At 42.9% G+C, this 20,597-nt stretch overlaps 1 protein-coding gene across 1 annotated transcript in view; it reads right to left on the bottom strand.

Annotated features, from left to right (window-relative positions):
- The window catches only part of PIK3C2B (phosphatidylinositol-4-phosphate 3-kinase catalytic subunit type 2 beta), a 1,746,470-nt gene that overhangs the window by 923,526 nt on the left and 802,347 nt on the right, over positions 1-20,597 (bottom strand). Inside the window, 1 exon segment of the mRNA XM_040339537.1 lies at positions 3,521-3,700. Coding sequence (XP_040195471.1) covers positions 3,521-3,700 — 180 coding nt within the window.

The raw sequence follows: 20,597 nt of genomic DNA, 5'->3' as shown, positions 1-20,597 counted from the left end.
AAGGACTTTATTTTAAGCCTAGCCACTACACTTTGACTGTTTTTTAGAAGGAAAGGGAAAGCTCCACCTTTTAGGAGGTGCAGTTTTGCTCTGCCTTAAAATTGTATATGATCTTAGGTATAGGATTGTTATGTGTGTGCTTGTTTTTTTTTTTTTTCTTTCAGGTCCAGTTGATCTCTATCAAGACTGCCGGAGAATGGGGCAAGCTAGATAGATAGGAATCATAATGTAAATTTGTATTTTGTCACAATGTGCTAATGCTTGTTGTGTTCATATTTTCTTTCTTCCCCTTTCCATCCTCCTCATTTGGGTTCAGGTGTTGGCGCTCAGGCTTGAGACGCCATGGTTCCCGATACTGGGGACAGTGTCTAAATTTAGTGGGGGAGTGTGTAGCGGCCTGCTCCTGTTGAACAGGTGCTGCTGTAAATTTAAAGGGGGCCAGAGTTGTTATTTGACTTGACATGTGTAATTGTAGGAAATTTAGCCTCTGTTTCAGCCATGGCTGTGCTGGGAGTAACCACCATTGCTCGCCTGGGGGTGTTATTACCGTCCCAGGCCAAGGGTGGCAGCAGCAGAGTCAGTGTGTATTGGGTATTCCCCTCGGCAGCCAATCAGAGGGGGCGGTTTCCCCGCTGTGCATGCTTGGGAGGGGTACTTAAGGGACAGACGCCATTGGCGGGGGTCCGTTGTACGCGCCTCGTGGCCCGCCTGGCCAGGGGGTGAGTGTCCTGAATCCTGGTTCCGGGACCACGTTGGTCCGGGGTTGCGGCTTCGCTGGTAGGCCAATAGTCAGACTGGGGCCTGCTCTTTAAAAAGGTGATCCTGTGCTGTCTGTCCTGCGGGAGGAAGCCACTTGATGAAGGAAAACAGGGGAGGACCTATCCAGGAGAAGACAATGCAAGAGGCTGGTATCTTGGGAGAAGGCCTGGAGACTTCATCGAAGGATGCACCATACACTGAGAGACTTGATGATGATCGCCTGTCAGATCTAAGCTCTACTAAAGTTAATCTGAAGAGATCAGGGTGTGGAATCCTGAGGCAGAGGATTCTGGACCACAAGTGTCTCCTCATAAAGGAAGGTCTGTGGCAGAGACTGTACTTTATTCTGTGTATCATTCCAGCTGCTAGTCCATGGAGAGGGACCTATCCGGGCGAGCAATACCCACTCTGGCTAGAGTGGCAAAGAGAACTGTTTGCTGGAAGCAGGAGTGTTTCCTAATTTGAGAGTATGCACCTGGACCTATTTACCCTTCCACCCCTCCAACTTCTTTTCTACTACATTCTGCAAATAAATCTTAGAAAAAGAAGCATATCTTGTGGACATTGGAATTCTTTAGACTCTCTTTTATTACCCAGCACAACGAGTATATAGGGGTAACATGCCACCTGAAATATTCAGCAGCTCCTTCGGGGGTTAGTGCTACATAATGATGGCAACTTGGGAGCCAACAATTCTAAGTGAGATTTATAGAATTCAATTGGTAGGATGTCCGGCACAGGGGTTTTACCAGTGAGAAAGGAGTTAATGGCATGGATGACCTCCTTAGGGGTCATTTCTGACACTAGGAATGTTTGTTCAGAGTCTGAGAGCCAACCCATCGCTAGGGTGGGACAGACTGACTTGTGAAAAGATTGTACTGGGTGACAGGCTGACCTGGTGGGGAAGGTGGGGACAGACTTACCTGGAGGGTTGATACTGCACTGGTGAAGAGAATGACCTGGAGGGTGATTGTACTACTAACAATGAAAAGACTAACTGTCTGTGGCCAGCATAACAGACTCTGGATCAGATACATCATCAATGACAGGCAGTTTGAGAATCTGTTAGTGGGGCCTGGAAAAATTCAAGGATGTTGTTGATAATTTGCTTGTCAACTGCAGAGCAACAAACATTTGGCTGGTTAACCACTTGCCGACGGCGCACCGTCATTATACGTCCACAAGGTGGCTCTGCTGGGCGAGAGCACGTAATATGACGTCCTCTCTCCCAGCCGCCACTAGGGGGGCGCGCAAGCGCGCCCCCGACTCCCGTGCGTGTGCCTGGCGGGCGCGATCGCCGCCGGGCACACGCGATCGCGCGGTACCGAGCGGGGACCGGGAGCTGTGTGTGTAAACACACAGCTCCCGGTCCTGTCAGCAGGGGAAATGCTGATCTTCGGTTCATACAATGTATGAACCGAGGATCAGTGTTTCCCCTAGTGAGGCCACCCCCCCCCACAGTAAGAACACACCCAGGCATACTTAACCCCTTCCCCGCCCCCTAGTGTTAACCCCTTCACTGCCAGTGGCATTTTTATAGTAATCCAATGCATTTTTATAGCACTGATCGCTATAAAAATGCCAATGGTCCCAAAAATGTGTCAAAAGTGTCCGAAGTGTCCGCCATAATGTCGCAGTATCGGGAAAAAAAAAATCGCTGATCGCCGCCATTACTAGTAAAAAAATATATAATAAAAATGACATAAAAATACCCCCTATTTTGTAAACGCTATAACTTTTGCGCAAACCAATCAATAAACGCCTATTGCGATTTTTTTTTACGAAAAATATGTAGAAGAAAACGTATCGGCCTAAACTGAGGAAAAAAAAAGTTTTTTTATATATTTTTGGGGGATATTTATTATAGCAAAATGTAAAAAATATTCATTTTTTTCAAAATTGTCGCTCTATTTTTGTTAATAGCGCAAAAACTAAAAACCGCAGAGGTGATCAAATACCACCAAAAGAAAGCTCTATTTGTGGGAAAAAAAGGACGCCAATTTTGTTTGGGAGCCACGTCGCACGACCGCGCAATTGTCTGTTAAAGCGACGCAGTCCCGAATCGCAAAAAGTACTCTGGTCTTTGGGCAGCAATATGGTCCGGGGGGTAAGTGGTTAACAAACTTCTTACAGTATACAAGACCATAAAGTGCCACATGTAAATGTCACTGTATATTCATTTTCTGCATTTACTCTTGAATGTCAATCCCAAAAATCTAGGTGCAGTCAGTGGTGAATATGGTCAACAGTTTCATCAGAACAGTTCCACAATGGAAGAACATTTCAGAACAACTGGAATCCATTGAAGCTGGCTGACTATTACTTGACTCTGCAGCGAGATGTACCAGACAATTGCAAACAAAAATCAGCTACAAAGCATTTTGAGCCCTGTTGAACTCATACAGCAGAATCATTATGAGATTAACTACATAATGGTCGCTTAAAAGTCAGTTTCATATTTCTAAAGATTCCTCTGTGGTACAGTAATTCTAAAATTATACTTGTGTTTAGTTTGAAGGGCTCTATCGTAATCACTAAAGGGTTTTCAGGAAGCAAGGGGGAAACATAAGCGCCATTTTACTTACACACATACACAAATGTGGGCCTCTGTAGAAAACCTAGACTGTTAAAAAAATAATAATAATACACCCTCACTATCCCACTTATGTAGCTAAAAAACAAACAAAAAAAAAACAGATTTCTGTCCACAACCAACACACAACTAATGTATATCATTAGAGGAAATGTATAAACAGCTTACTGCCTAAAGTTGAAGAGGGGAGTGGTGACCCAGCCTAGAGGCTGAGGATGTTGCTGAGGATTTCTTTTATGCTTGATGGCTTCAGAAGAACTCCCAGGAGGGGGGACAGACACTGCATACAATTTAACTATTAAAACTGTCTCTCGAGGTAGGTGATTTATCTGGATTGGAAAACAGATCCTAAAGGAAAAAAAAGGAAAAAAAAAAAAAAGAATTAAGTACATTTATAATATTCTGTAAAAATAAAAATGTAAGGTCTATCAAATGGTAAACATTTTTTTTAATTGCAATCACTTAGTAAATTGTTTGTTAAAAACAATAGGAGTTTTGTACTCATAATACAATCCTTTACTCAGCATCCATTAAAGGAACACAGTTTTTTGGTAATAAGCAACCAAGGGTTATATTGCCAAAAATAGTAAATTATACGCTGTGCTTTGGAATATCACACAATAAATGTGTGCTGAAGATTAAAATAAACACATGCAGTGTTAATGTGACATAAGTGACATAGATGTGATATGACCAAAATAAAAACAATAATTATTAGGGATGCACCGATATATCGGTGCCGAAACATATCGGCCGAAAACAGCTGTTTTGGGCACATGCCGAAACAGCTTTAAAACTGCCGATATGACTAGTGGCTGCAGAGCGGTAAAACACACTGTACCTGTCTTCACACACTGCTCGCATACAGCCCCGCCTGCTCCTAACCCCACGCTATGGTAAACAGAAAGCTGTTCTAATGCTGAGATGTGCTCTGTCTATCATAACGTGGGGTTAGGAGGAGGCAGGGCTGTATGCTAGAAGCGTGTGGAAACAGTTTCAGCATACGGGCGACGGTGAGCTGCTTTTCCTTCTAGCAGCCTTCTGTCCACCCCCCCTCCTCCCCCACATACCTCTGTCCTGCTGGATATATCTTCGGGACTCTGTCCCCCCCTCCTCCTCCCTCCGGCTGGCTATATCTTCGGGACTCTGTCCCCCCCTCCTCCTCCCTCCGGCTGGCTATATCTTCGGGACTCTGTCCCCCCCTCCTCCTCCCTCCGGCTGGCTATATCTTCGGGACTCTGTCCCCCCCCTCCTCCTCCCTCCGGCTGGCTATATCTTCGGGACTCTGTCCCCCCCTCCTCCTCCCTCCGGCTGGCTATATCTTCGGGACTCTGTCCCCCCCCTCCTCCTCCCTCCGGCTGGCTATATGTTAGGGACTCTGTCCCCCCTCCTCCTTCCCCCGCTGCCTAGCCTGGCTTCTGTGTCCTGTCCCTGACGCCAATCCACTCCTGAGGTGACAGGGTTAATAAAGAGAACCTGTCACCTCCAATTGTGTAAAAAAAAAAAGTTTCAGCATACAGGCTGAATGGCTTTGGCAGTTTAAGGAGGGGGGGCAGATGTCCACAATGATGCAAGGGGTGAGCAACTAAAAAGCAAAGAATGGATGCAAATGTGGAGTTCACTATGAGTCCATATAAAATGATACAAGGGCCAGCCAACATTGTTACTTGGAAATCCTGAAGAAATTACAGTAATCTGTTCGGAGGAACCTGAATAATAATTCAATGAATAAAATAAATAATTAAAGAATAAGAAAAATAATATTAAAAATAAGAAAATTATACAAAAAAAAAAAGGTAAAATGACAAGCTTACAAAAAAAAGTGATACAGTAATAAAAAAGAAAAAAAAAAAAGAAACAAAAGGCAGGCAATTGGGGGCACAGTGAGTGTATGTTTTAAAATACAATTATAAAAAAAAAGGGTCATTTTCGGTTTCGGTTTCGGCCTGACATTTTTTTTTATTTCGGTTTTGTTTCGGTTCTGAAATTTCCATTTCGGTGCATCTCTAATAATTATCTCATTTAAATCATTAATAATAAAGTGCTCATGTGCATTCAAGTGTTTTTTTAACACAAATATAAGTCTCCAGTGGTATATAGGGAACAACACTAGTCTTACTTTAAATATCAAAAATTGCTATTGTGCAAAAACAAGTATTTTTTTCTAAAACAATGCTGTGACAGTCCTGTTGAAAAAAAGTGCATATGTGTGGTATACAGTAATAGCACTGCTGACATGCTTATAAATACATGCGTCTGAAAATGATTGACAGGTGTTGTTGGTGCTCTCATTCCAGTGACCCCCTAGGTATTAAATGCTCACCTTTGAGCGTGAGACTTGGCAATTACGCTCAGTCAATACACGCTTTTGAACCACCCCTGAGTTCTATAATGATTACAAGATCCCGGGCTTCCCACACAGTATCTCGGGAATAATGGGGAATAAAAAGCCTTGATAGTGTGATATTGCTTTAAACGTTTTATTAAACAAATATAAACAACCCCCCCAATGGGGTACTCACATGTACCATGTGCACAGGGGCAGGCTGGGCAGGAGGGCAGGCATGCAATTTCCCCCCAGGCCGATCTGATTCTTGTTTAAAAAGGCTGATCTGCTGCCAGCTAGGAACTGTGCATGTGCAGTTCCGTAGTTGTAGTGGGACCGAGTGGCAAATCTTACTGCTCGATCAAGGCTGGCATGGCTGGATAACATCCCAGAAGTGTGCAGAAAAAATTGTGCTGTGAGCGGACATCTGTCCTGTCACAGTGCTGTTGTCTGCACCTGAGTCTGTGTCCTTTTCATTTCAGAGCACAGCCGAATGGAAGAACTAGAAAAGCTACAATTCTGGGGAAATTGTGAAGTGTTCTTGCCTCCACCAATAGTCTACAACTGGAGTGGGCGGAGTAACTGTGTGGTTGGAGTGGCTAGAGTAACTATGGAAACTGTGTAAATCCATAAGAAAAAGTTAAAGAAGTTATATAGTATAGTATGAATAGTTGGAAGGTAGCAGGTATGGTTTTAATGTTTTTTTTTTTTTTTTTTTTCAAAAATCATTTTATTTTTATTTTGTTTTCAAAAATGATTTTATTTTTAAATGTTTTCAATTTTTTTTCACATATTTTTTTTTCAAAAATGATTTATTTTTTATTTTATTTAGAAAACAAGTTGAAGTTTTGTGAAGATGAACATTTTAAAAGTTGAATGGTTTTAATAGCTGAAAGTATGCAGAAGTTACACAGAGCCAAAAAAAACTGAGCCAATTCCCCTCAGAACTGTGTGGGAGGAGCTATAATTCCCCTCAGAGCTGTGTGTGAGGAGCTATAATTCCCCTCAGCGTTGCCAGGAAACCAATGTTTATGCAGGCTCTATGCACAGAGTTTTTTTGCCCTTCCTGAATACTTGTCATTTTTCAAACGGTTGTATTTTAAAAACTATAAATCGTACAGTGAAGAGCTTTATATTGTGAAAATCACAAGACCTACATGTATGTCTCTGAAATATTAAAATTGAAGGCACAGTTGCAGTTTAGATATTGCTCTTAAAATTTTAGGTGTCTAGACTTAAATTTCAATGGATGCCAATGGCGCGAGTTGCAAACAAATGGTCAAATTGTGAAAACGATCAGGACTATGGCTTAGCCGTGGACACGTGTAGTGGCAGCAGGGATAGCTGAACGAGATTTGTATAGTTGGGCTTGAAAATGAGGGAGTGGTGGCAGTTTAGAAATCATGTCCTGATTTTTCAGTTTTTGTCAGCTCACACTCTAGTTTCGCCATTCATTCCTATGGGACAAATTTTGCCGCAACAACGACAATATTTTGTTAACGATTCGACTAAACATTCGAATAGCCCACCAATCGAGAACAATTTGCATGTTTCGGTATATTACTTGTCTATGGTGTAAAAACTGTGTGAGGAGTTAGGGTGGTAAATTTGGCTATAATAATACTATATATGTGAGATATCTTGCTATGCAAGAACACTTAATAATATATATGTGAGATAACAGTAAGTGCTCTTGCTATGCAGAAACACTTAAATATGCCTTTAAATTTTGTACCTAGGGGGGGGTGTATAGTATGCCTGTAAAGCAGCGCCTGTTTCCCATGCTTAGAACTGTCCCTGCTCATCGCTGGATCCTGGACCTGGATGAAGAGGAGATTTTCTCATCACTGGACCCCGGAGAGGAGATCACCCATAGCAGGATACCGACAGAGTTGGAGCAGAGACCAAAAGTGGATTACCACCGCTGGATTTTTTTTTTCTTTTTTAATAAAGGATTTTACCAACGGTGTCTGTGTTTTTTTTTTTACAATTGTTACACTTTCTTTGTGAAATGGTAGAGGTACAATGTACCCCATTACCAATTCACCACCAAATCATCCTCCCAATGTTGAGGGCATGTGGCCTGGTACGGTTCAGGTGGGGGGGCACTCTCTCGTCCCCCCCTCTTTTCCTGTAGCCTGCCAGGTTGTGTGCTCGAATAAAGGGTCTGGTGTGGATTTTTGGGGGGAACTCGACGCCATTTTTTTTAAACTTGACGTGGGGTTCCCCTCAATATGCATACCAGACCTTAAGGGCCTGGTAAATGAATTTGGGGGGGACCCGCACGCATTTTTTTTGTATAAATGACTTTTCTCTGTATTGCCAAGAGCCAAAAATTCATTATAGCCGCTTGATTAAAAATGACTTTTTTCCTTCAGAAATGACACTTTGTGCAGGGACAGTTCTAAGCACGGGAAACAAGCGCTACTTCACAGGCATACTATACACCCCCCTAGGTACGCAATTTAAAGGAATATTTCATTTTTATTATTACACTTTAAGCATTATTAAAATCACAGCTCCCGAAAAAACTGCATAAAAAAACTGCATCAATACATGTCCCCTGGGGCAGGACCCGGGTCCCCAAACACTTTTTAGGACAATAACTTGCATATTATCCTTTAAAATTAGCACTTTAGATTTCAAACGTTTGAGTCCCATAGACTTTAACGGGGTTCTAAAGTTCACACAAACTTTGGTCTGTTCGCAGTTTCTGGTGTGAACCGAACAGGGGGTGTGGAGAGAAATGTGGAGCAGGGTCTCTCTGTGCAGGGAAATGTGGAGTGGTCTCTCTCTCTCTCTCTCTCTCTCTGTGCAGGGAAATGTGGAGCAGTCTCTCTCTCTCTCTCTCTGTGCAGGGAAATGTGGAGCAGTCTATCTCTCTCTCTCTGTGCAGGGAAATGTGGAGCAGTCTATCTTTATGTGCAGGGAAATGTGGAGAGGGTCTCTCTCTCTCTTTCTGTGTGCAAAGAAATGTGGAGCAGTCTCTCTCTGTGCAGGGAAATGTGGAGCAGTCTCTCTCTCTCTCTGTGCAGGGAAATGTGGAGCAGTCTCTTTCTCACACTCTGTGCAGGAAAATGTGGAGTGGGGTCTCTCTGTGCAGGGAAATGTGGAGCGGTCTCTCTCTCTGCAGGGAAATGTGAAGCGGGGTCCCTCTCTCTCTGTGCAGGGAAATGTGGAGTGGGGTGTAGGGAAATGTGGAGCGGGGTCTCTCTGTGCAGGGAAATGTGGAGCGGGGTCTCTCTTTCTCTGTGCAGGGAAATGTGGAGCGGCTTCTCTCTCTCTGTGCAGGGAAATATGGAGCGGTCTCTCTCTCTGCAGGGAAATGTGGAGTGGTTTATCTCTCTCTGTGCTGGGAAATGAGGCTCTTTCACCCGGTCCATCTTCTACCACCAGAATCACCCAGAGAGGCAGGTCAAGCCACAGACCAGCTGATCCTAGAGTCGGCGTCCCCCGTGTAACGGGCATAAAGCTCAAGTCCGGGATTCGGCGGGATCCGTAACCAGATACAGTCCGGCGCAGGGAGCAGAGAGTGAAACGCAAGGAGCGGGTGGCCGCACAATTGGACCAGCAGGGAGGACGGGCACCGAAGGTCAGAGAGACGGGATAGCTGCAATTAGCTGTGGTAGTTTAAGCCGTCATCGGAAGGATCCAGACCGTAAGGTTCAGTTTGGCTAAGCTTGGCGTCTTGCTCCGCTGAAAGCATTCAAAAGGAGAGCCCGCCCACCACATCACACAGTCATCTCCTCTCTGCTGACCGAGCGATCTGGCATTTGTGGACCCTGCAATGTAAATAGACAATGCAGATGCTGCATATTTACCAAGTGGACTTTCAGAACACTCCGTTATTTCTGTCAATATGCACTCCTACTCCCAGAAATTCATCGCTGTCGAGGTTATCTCCACAATGGGTGCCAGAGATAGCGTAAAAGATGATAGTTACAATAAAGGAATATTGGGAAAATAATGAGGGATCATCCTCGTAGATATGGTTGGGGAAGCGTTCAAGGCATATCTACGAGGGCAATATATTTTGAATATCGCAGCGGTGAATAAAAAACAGAAGGCTTGAGTAAAGGAGCTACAAACACAGATAGAATGTAGGAAGGAAAATTATGGCCAAGACTCTAGCATTATCAATTTTGATCTAATGATGGCTGCACAAAGGGAATTGCAATTACATATGGAAGAAATAACAAGGTTGGAATTATATAGAAAGAGGCAAAACATTTTTGAACAAGGGGATAAAAGTGGGCGATTTTGGCACAACAAGAATACCAAGCTACAACTATAGCGGAGATAGAAACACCAGAGGGAAAGAAAGTAAAGGAACCTGAGAAGATTGTGAAGACCTTTAGGGAGTATTATGGTAGGTTATATGCCTCTTCTCTCCCCTCTGACTTCCGTCCGAGAGTCATGTCGGACCTATTGGACCGGGTGGCCCTTGGGTGGTTGTCGGATAGGGAGAGGGAGGCATTGGTAGGCCCAATTACAAGTGAAGAGATTGTGAAGGTCATAAATACATTTCCAGGGGAGAAAGCACCAGGCCCTGATGGAATCCCTGTTGAATTTTATAAAAAATAAAGAGTTTTTTTAGCCCCAAAATTGGCAGAGGTATTTACAAGCGGGCTATTGAAGGGTACACTACCAGATTCAATGAGGCAGGCACATATAACCCTAATATATAAAGAATGGAAGGATTCAAAAATATGTTCCTCATATAGGCCGACAGCATTATTAAATATAGATTTTAAAATACTAACAAAAATATTAACGTTAAGATTACAGCCATTATTTAAAACCATTATAGATTCAGATCAGACAGGATTTATGCCACAGAGAACGACAGATGTCAATTTACGTAGATTATATATGAATATACATACCCACCATAATTGTGAAGGATCTAGGAAAGTGGCCTCCTTAGACATAAAGAAGGCCTTTGATACAGAAATTCTTAGAAGGATGGGATTTCCATTAACATTTATTTATTGGATACAAACAATTTATTGGTTAAACTAGTAGGAAAACTGTGAGGCGCTCCCTCTGTCGCTACTATGGCGTATAAATTTAATAAAAATGAAGATTCTTCCCAAATTGCTGTATTTGTTTAGAAACTCGCCACAATGGCTACCAAAAAGCTTCTTTACTCAGCTACATGGTATGCTATCTTCATTTATATGGCAAAATAAAATAGCTAGTACACTAATGCGTCCAGTGGCACAGGGGGGGTTAGCCTTCCCAGACCTATATTAATATTATTTAGCAGCACAATTAGTGACAATAGGGAGATGGCTGAACCCAGATAGATATGATCCCGCCACAATGTTGGAGGCGGCAGTAGTTCAATCTGTGGAGGCGCTACAGGCTTTAAAATATAGGTGTGATTTGACTCCGTCGATGATAACAACAGTAAAAGTATGGAAAGTCTGCATGGTAAAGGAGGGCAATGTGAAAACAAATATATCTCCAAATACTCCATTATGGAGAAATGCAGAGTTTACACATCTAGCCTCCATCCAAGATCCAGGAGCATGGACAAGATATGGAGTCAAAAAAATATCACAAGTAATAGATGGAGGAAAAATACCTTCATTTGTAGAAATAAGAAAACACTGGAAGGTGCCGGAGAATTATATTTTTAGATACATGCATTGGTACATGCTCTGTCAGCTCAATTCCCAGAGGGCACTCTACAACTAATAATCAGGATTAGAGCAAATGGTAAGAAAAAGAAGGGGGAAAAAGATGATTTCAATCCTATATACTTATTTATTGGAAACAGAATTGTCAAACATGAACAAAGTATGTGAATGTTGGACAAGAGATGTCCCAAGATTAACAGTAGAAAAATGGGGGGGAGATATATGGATTTCCATTCCAGATCTTAGTCTCACTTCGAGATAAACTAATCCAATTTAAAATAACACATAGGAGTTATTATACACCATATAAATTGTCCAAAATATTTCCATCAAATTCTAAAAATTGTTGGAGATGTGCAGACATCCCAGGAGACTCTATTCACATATTCTGGTCCTGTCCGAAGATAGCGATATTCTGGAGTCCTGAAAGTGATCGATATAGTAACGTCAGTTTCATTGGACCAACAGGCAGCAATCTGTATACTAGGACTAGTAGAGGATAATATGGTCTCTATAGAAAGGAGAACACAGGTAGGCCTACTGTTTTTTTTTTTATGCAAGAAAGGCAATAGTGCTAAATTGGAAGAAGGTTAAAGCCCCCTCGCTGGCATACTGGAAAAATCGAGTGAATAGTAATTTACTACTGTATAGGGAGATATATTGTAATAGAGAAAATGGGGAGAAATATGAAAGAGTATGGGCAAATTGGATAGAGAATGCTATGATGGCTTCATGGTAGGGGGACACAGAAATGGGATAAACTACACCATCAGATGAAAGAGTTAAGGAAGGGTAAATATGTGTTTTATATGTGATTGTGATGCAATGATTATTAATAATTAAATTTTATGGAAGCTCCTGAGTGAGTGGACAAATGTAAGTTGTGAAATGTATATTTGGATCTAAAAAAAAAATCAATAAAGAGATTTAAAAAAAAAAAAATAGTATACAGATACTTTTTTGTACCAGCATCTGGCCTTATGGGCAACTAGATACGGCGCCAACAATTGATCGTTGAGGTCCACTCCTCCCATATTCTGGTTATATTCGCGAACACAGATGGGTTTCCCCACAACACCAGTTGCCGTACAAATTTGGACCGTCGTGTCTGCATGAAGGGAGGACAGAACAAAAACATTCTTATTATCCCTCCACTTCACAGCGAGCAAATTATTACACCTTGAGCATGCTCTCTACCCCAGCCCAAGACGGGCATCTACAAGCCACTGGGGTAAGCCCCGGCCAATTTGATGATCAAACAAGTGACTAAAAAATGGCACGTTTGTGTACTAATTGTCCACATACAAATGATATCCCTTTCCAAATAATGGTGACACCAAATTCCACACTATCTTGCCAGCGCCCCCTATGTAATCTGGGCAGTTCTCCGGCTCTAAGTGACTATCTTTTCCCTCGTAAACCATAAAACTACATGTATAGCCTGTGGACATGTCACAGAGCTTATACATCTTGACCCCATATCTGGCACACTTGCTGGGAAGGTACTGTTTGAAAGACAATCAGCCAGAACATGTAACCACTTAAGCCCCGGACCATATTGCTGGTCAATGACCAGGCCACTTTTTGCGATTTGGCACTGCGTCGCTTTAACTGACAATTGCGTGGTCGTGCGACGTGGCTCCCAAACAAAATTGGCGTCCCTTTTTCCCCCACAAATAGAGCTTTCTTTTGGTGGTATTTGATCACCTCTGCGGTTTTTAGTTTTTGTGCTATAAACAAAAAATAGAGCGACAATTTTGAAAAAAATATATATTTTTTTACTTTTTGCTATAATAAATATCCCCCAAAAATATATAAAGAAACTATTTTTTTCCTCAGTTTAGGCCAATATGTATTCTTCTACATATTTTTCGTAAAAACTTGATTGGTTTGCGCAAAAGTTATAGCGTTTACAAAATAGGGGATAGTGTTATGGCATTTTTAGTAATATTTTATATTTTACTAGTAATGGTGGCGATCAACGATTTTTATCGGTACTGCGACATTATGGCGGACACTTCGGACACTTTTGACACATTTTTGGGACCATTGGCATTTTTATAGCGATCAGTGCTATAAAAATGCATTGATTGCTATAAAAATGCCACTGGCAGGGAACGCGCATCGGCGAGCGGGGGGCGCCCCTATCGGCTTAACGCCGAGATGACGTATACCTACGTGATCTCGCCCAGCAGAGCCGACCTGCCGCCGGGACACGCCAATGCAGACAACTTGATGGGGAGTATACAAGGCTGCAAAACGTTCGTTGAAGTGGTTTACGAGGGGCCAAATGTTGTAGAGCCGATCAAATTCAGGGTCTCCACGAGGACGACAAAGTTAATTGTTGTTGAAATGCATGAACCGCAAGATCTGCTCGTATCATGCCCTGGCCATGGAGGCAGAGAACACGGTGGCAAATGGTAAACTGGGTCAATGGACCAATATAACCGCAGCTCACTCAATTTAACTACGCCCATGTCGAGGGATAGGCCCAGAAAGATCTTAAATTCGGAAACCGTAATTGGTTTCCATTCTTTTGCAAGGGAGGACTGGGGATTAGCGGTGATGTATTGACCAGCGTACAAATTAGTTTTGTGATAGAACCCTCTGTCACTGTGTGTTTTGGAAGGGATTGCGGGCTGGCCTTGAGATAATGTAATGCTACATCCCTTCTCCCCTATCCCCCCCTCTTGTTGTTGTGTTTAATTGTGTTGGTTCATGGCACATAGACAATGGTCTGGACTGGAGACATTTCTCCGCAGGGGATGTGTATTGAGGGGCTGCCTGCTTAACATAATCCCTTTAGGTTTTAATGTACAAGTGTTCAGTTCCCATTGGTTCTTCCTTGTCCCCTATCCCCTCCCCTCTATGACAAGGCTAAGGGGAGTGTCCCTAACTGTGTGGAAAAGTGTATGTCTTGTATTTAATAAACAGTTTATGCTCTGCATGTTTAACCCTCAACACCTGTGTGGCCTGTCTCGTGATTGAGGGGTTAAGGGCTGGTTATGGCGAATCAGCAGGCTGTGGGTGCATTTGGAGAACAGAAGACACAGGTCTGGCGGATATGCCCACCTGGGGTATCCAAGCTTCATCACAAGTTTTGTCCACAATAGATCTATAGAGATCTTCTGTGAAAAACAGCAAATAAAAATCAAGTGCCGTAAAATCAACCGCTTTTTCACCTTAATTCCGGGTTGGCCAGTGAATGGGGGAAGTACAGGTGCTGCAGAAGTGGTGAGCTCCCAATTAGGATTGGAAAATTCTGCAGGAAGGAAACTGTGGGTCTGTCTTAGTCGTCTTCTTGGTGGCAGTGGGACACTACTTGTGCTTGCCATCTCGCCAGCTTGAACTGAACTTATGGGACTCGCCACATCACCAATTGTTACTGCAGTGCTGGATGTATGACCAGGGTGTACTAGGCAGCCGTTGCTCGCCAGTTCACCAGAAGGATGAGTACTAGTACTTCTCTGCTCCATATGAGAGCCCTGCAGTTCTTGCACCTCAACAACAGTAGAAGAATGGGGTGGGGTACACCTGACATTGGCAGGGACCTCAACTTTGTTGTCAGTGCTATCTGTCATGGAGCTGCTGTCGTCTACTGCAGGGGTGCCCAACATTTTGAAGAGTGAGGGCAACTTAAGAGACTTGGTAAACGGTCGCGGGCCACAATGAGCGGAGTGGGCGGATGGCAGGTCTGTGTCTGCTCTGTATATGCAAAGCGGACACGGACACAGCCCACTATACTTTTTTGTTTTTGTTTGCAGATTGGATTGGAGGTAGGGCACAAGTCGGTTTACATCTGCTACTCCTTATGCCACATACACACCATCACTTTATGTGATGAAAAAAAAACGAAATTTTCTGTGAAGTAAAAATCAACGTTTTTGAAACTTCAATTTTCAAAGACGAAGTTGCCTACACACCATCGTTTTTTCACAATGCTCTAGCAAAGCGAGGTTACGTTCACCACGTTTTTCCATTGAAGCTTGCTTCATAACTAGCTTCTGGGCATGCGCGGGTATAAAAACTTTGTTTTAAACGTCGTTTTTTGCTGCACACAGTCAATTTCTGTGAAGTAAAAAACGGCGTTTTGAAAAACGACACAGCATGCTTCAATTTTTTGTATTCATTTTTTACAAGACATAAAACGACGTTTTCCCCCACACACGGTCATTTAAAAACGTCGTTTTTTTTTCATCACATAAAGTGATGGTGTGTACGCGGCATTAGAGGTGAATAGAGGGTCCAATTGGGTCAGACTGACAGTGTGAAAGGAACCCGAGGCTGCTTTCACACTGATGCACTGTGGTTTACCCACACCACTGGTGCAATGCAGTGTACCTTTGGCTTTTCTGCACTTTGCAATAGACGTCTATTATATTCTGCAGGTTTGGTGCACTTTCAGAAAGCTCACCAAACTCGCAGGTAATAACAAAAGTCTATGGCTCAGTGCAGGTAAACCGCAGGTGCACTGCACTGATCAGTTTAAAAGCAGCCCAGTAACCACTGCAGAACACATATGCCAAAATATACACTGTGATTTTATTAATAAAACTGACTTTTAATAACAGTATTCTATTCTATCCCAGAGCAGGCGGTTGCGGGCCACATCAGAGGGCTCTGCGGGCCACTGGTTGGGCACCCCTGGTCTACAGGATCATATTCTGAGCCTGAATCTGGCAGATGAGTGACCTCCTCTTGATCTGTCAGGCTCAGAAACATGTAGGTCTCTTCACTAGTGTACCTTTGATTTGCCATTTTGGGCTCTAAAATGACTGGTACAACTAGTGAGATTCACAGGTAAAAAGCTCCTAGGCCGTCAGCTACCAAAACAACTGTTAGCGATCACAGGGATCAGGCCTGACTCTGCAAACGCTGCAGTTATGTGTTTAGTGTTTTGTAAGTGACAATAATGGATCGATACTGCACTTGGGTGGGCTGGGCTGGGTGGAGGGGCAAAACGCAGGTGCTAGCAGGCATCTGGGCTGATCCCGCTAACACTGCGTTTTTGGAAACCCTAAACTGCTGGGGACGCTAGTATAGATCTGATCAGATCAGATATTGATCCATTTAGATACTATACCACTAAGGGAGGTGTATGATGTGTGCGTGGGTGTTAGCGCTACTGGCACCTATCTGACATTAAACCTAACTGATATCACCCGCCGGGCGATCAACCTTTATTGGGTAATAAACGGCGGGTTTCCCTGACACTATAAAAAGCAAACTAACAACACTTATACGGTGATCACTGGTGAAAGGGTTAACTAGGGGGCAGGGGGTTAAAACCTTTATTAGGTAGTATATGGGGGTACCTGTCACTATAAAAACATGACGGTAAACCTAAATAACTAACTGGCTACCTAGCGTCACCCACGACACTAATATGGCGATCAGAAAAAAGATTGCTTAGTAACACTGGCGACAGGGGGTAAAAGTGTTACCTGGGGGGCGATCAAGGGGTTAAACCTTTATTGGGGGGGTTAGGGGGTACCATACACCTAAAAGGGTCCTACCACTAACTGCCCTGACACTTTTTACAGTCACAAATTACACCAAATGCAGTGATCAGTAAATAAACACTGCAATCGGTGAGACTGTGACTGGGGGTGCAGGGGGTGAAAAAAAGTGTGCCTCCGGGTACTGGTTTCAGTGTAGTGTTGGTGTACTTACTATTGATGTTGTCTCTCTTCGGGCTCAGGACGAAAAGACCACTACGAGGAGAGATGGCATCACTTCCTCTGTGTTTACAATTCACAGACAGAGGAAGCTTCTCATTCGCCAGGAGAGAAGGTGGCTATGAATCGACGGTCCCCCCCCCTCATCACGGATCGCTCCTGGAAAGATTCCGACTGCCACAGGCAGCGAAGGGGGGGGGAGATCAAGTCCCCCCCCTCCCTGCTGGGAGGCAGGGACGTATATATATATATATAAGTAAATTTGCCTGCCCATGCATGCATATTGTCGTGCAGCGGTCGGCAAGTGGTTAATACCTAGGGGGTCACTGGAATGAGAGCACCAATGCATGATCTGCAACACCTGTCAATCATTTTCAGATGCATGGATTTATAAGTATGTCAGCAGTGCTATTACTGTATACCACACATATGCACTTTTTTCAACAGGACTGTCACAGCGTTGTTTTATAAAAAGACTTGTTTTTGCACAATAGCATTTTTTGCTATTTAAAGTGGGACTAGTGTTGTTCCCTATATACCACCAGGCCCTTATATCTGTGTTACAAAGCACTTGGATGCACATAAGCACTTTATTATTAATGTTTTAATTGATATAATTATTGTTTTTATTTTAGTCATATCACATCTACAGTATGTCACATATGTCACTTACATTTGTTTATTTTAATCTTCAGCACGCATTTATTGTGTGATATTCCAAAGCACAGCGTATAATTTACAATTTGTGTCTATGTGCACAAGCTTATGAGATTTGTGTAACGCTTGCAGTTGGTTAGTGATATCCATTAGGCTTTGGGTTGATTGAGGCTCGCAGGAATTCCATTACTTTCAAGGGTTATATTGCCACCTACAGAAAAACTGGACACTAGGCACATAGAAACTTAAAGTGGAATTTCAGCCAAAAAACATAATCTCCCACAGATTTCTATAATTACTGGCATCCACTACTGTAAGATCCACTTTTAATTTTATAAATGGTTGATTAGAAACAACGATCTACAGTAATCAACCCATCGCTCTTGGACCAACAACAATTGCTTTGAGCAGGCAAATGTGACTGCTCCCTGACACTTCCCTGTTCGGTTGTCGGTCCCAGATCTCCAAGCCAGCCAGCTTTGCTGTGCTGCACTCAGTCCCACCTTTTTATGTCCCTTTCTTTCTTTTTTTTATTATTATTTATTTTATTGAAAAGTAAGAAGCCTTTACAGATATCTTAAACAACAGTTATACAATGATGATTTGTACAGCCACAAAATATTGTTGCAAAATAGATTTCACTTTAACATAAGATTATATGTGGTGGGATGTCAGGACCCTTCCTATGGACCTGAATGAGTAGAGGGGTAGCCAAGAACAATCGTACAGGCAAGAATCCAATGTATGGTCGGTTGTTGCTAAAGGTGGCAGGGACTGGTATGGAGGACGACGCCTTATGTGTGGGCCACTATTGTGGTATAGTTCCCTGTATTGATATGGATAATCAGTGGGTGTAGTGGGATGGAACGGGGGTTATCCTATTTCAGCTTTTGATGTTATTTCCCTTTCATGTAAAGTATGCATATTACATGCTTGTGTACAGCGGTCAGTCTCAGTACACCCAGTCAGACAGCTCTGCCCTGCCTCACTCAGTCCCACCTCTTACCCCCCCCCCCCTTTCTACTAACATGCATTCTCACGAATAAAGGAGCTAGAAGATAATGTGCAAGCCCACCAGCCTCTCTGTCTTTGCCAGTGCAGAGGGACTGTGGCCACATGAAGAGGAGCAATACTGCATTAAAAAAAAAGACATAACCGGTGATTTTGAACTTGCGGGCATATCAGAAAGGATATTGCTTGCAAACGGTTGCACTGGCTCTTTCAGGCATTGAGGCTTTACAACCACTTTAAGGGTAGCCCCCCTAGAAGCTGTAAATGATGTAGTAAAGGGCGCTCCCAAAACAATCACTATAAGTGTAAAAAGTGATCTATGAAAATAATATATATGTGTTTATGGACGTGTATTAGAGAATTGCTTCACTTCAAACATGTGCACAAATGTTACAGAAAAAAAATTGATGATATGTTTTTGATTGCTCAAACAAATATATCCGCTCCGACACCATGTGAAAAATAAAATCAGTGTTCCACATAATATTTGTGACTTTTCACCCAAAGTGACAACAAAATGCGCTCACCAGATGGTTCTGGCCAGCAAGTGACCACAACACATGAAGTAACTCCTCAATTCCGGAAAACCATTCAATGATCTCCTTCCAATCGATCGTTCACATGTGTGGTGAACTTGGTCGAATGAAACCGGGACCAACCAAATCAAATTGTTAAGCCTCGTACACAAGCTCGGTTTCTCTGCAAGAACCAGCCAAGTAAACCGTGCGTGTGTACGAGGCTTTCAAGTTTCTCGTCTGGAAATCTGCCCAGAAACTCGACAAGAAAAATAGAGATCCTGCTCTCTATTTTCTTGTCGAGATTCTTGTCGGCCTGTTTCCCGACGAGAAACCCGATCAAAATCAAAAGAAAAATAATAATAATAATATTTCTCTTTGCAAGGATGTATCAGAAAGAAACTAGAGCAGCAAGAAAAAATATAGTACCCGGAAGTGCCAAAAGACATAACAATACACTAAAAATCAGCGCTCCGAGTTCTCCAAAAATAATTATAGTTTTCAAGAGGGCTGGCTGTATATGCACAATGGCAAGTAGATGGTCGACCTTAGTGGACCCAAGCCGTGCTTCCCGGGTCACCCATACAGGCTGGTGACTCACTGTGTTATTGGGAAGGGAGATCCTCCGATGCCGACGGCGTCCACCGAAGCTGTAGCACAGCATTCCTCCGGGTCGGATGACGTCGCACGTCTGCGACGCCAATATAGTCCGAGGGGATAGACGTTGCTGGAGCCGACGCTGCCGTTCGTGGAGTGCAAGTATGCGCTGCTGCTGCTCCCTGGTGGAGAGAGATAAGATTGTCCAGCCACTCCAAAGTGCTTAATGTGCTTAATGGAAAAGTGATTCCTCGTGGACAAAAGCAACTATACGGTTTAAAATAGTGGGGGGAGAAATTAGGGGGAGCCTTGACAGACGTGTTTCGCGCTTCGTGCGCTTTTTCAGAGTCAAGGCAATAAGGCTGTAGAGGGGTTTAAATAACAAAAATGGGAGGGGTAGCGGAGTCAACAAAGGGCAGGGAAACAAAGGGGGAAGAGGCCTGGGCTACAAACACAAGGGACCTTAACCTCTTCATTACTCCAGCTAAAAATAATAATAATACAATGCCCAAAAAGAAAATATACAGAATAATTAGAAAAATATCAATGAATATTACAAATTAAAAATTGCATATATTAATGTATAAAAATGTATAAAACTATGCATTTTAAAAAGGATAAAAGTGAAACTGTCAGTTAAAAAATAAAAATAAACCTATATAAAACTACATGTTTCAATCTCCTCATTTAACCCTTTTGGGGCTAGAGAATTGGACATGAAAATCCAAAAGACTTCCCTTTTGCATAAAAGGGAAAATCTTTCGTTCAATGTTAAAGTACCTTTAGGAATATGTTCAATTGCAAAAACCTCTAAGC

This window comes from Rana temporaria, chromosome 2 (genome assembly GCF_905171775.1).
Source record: "Rana temporaria chromosome 2, aRanTem1.1, whole genome shotgun sequence".
Lineage (NCBI taxonomy): Eukaryota > Metazoa > Chordata > Amphibia > Anura > Ranidae > Rana > Rana temporaria.
The sequence above is the reverse complement of the archived record's forward strand: the minus strand, read 5'-3'. Positions and strand labels throughout refer to the sequence as shown.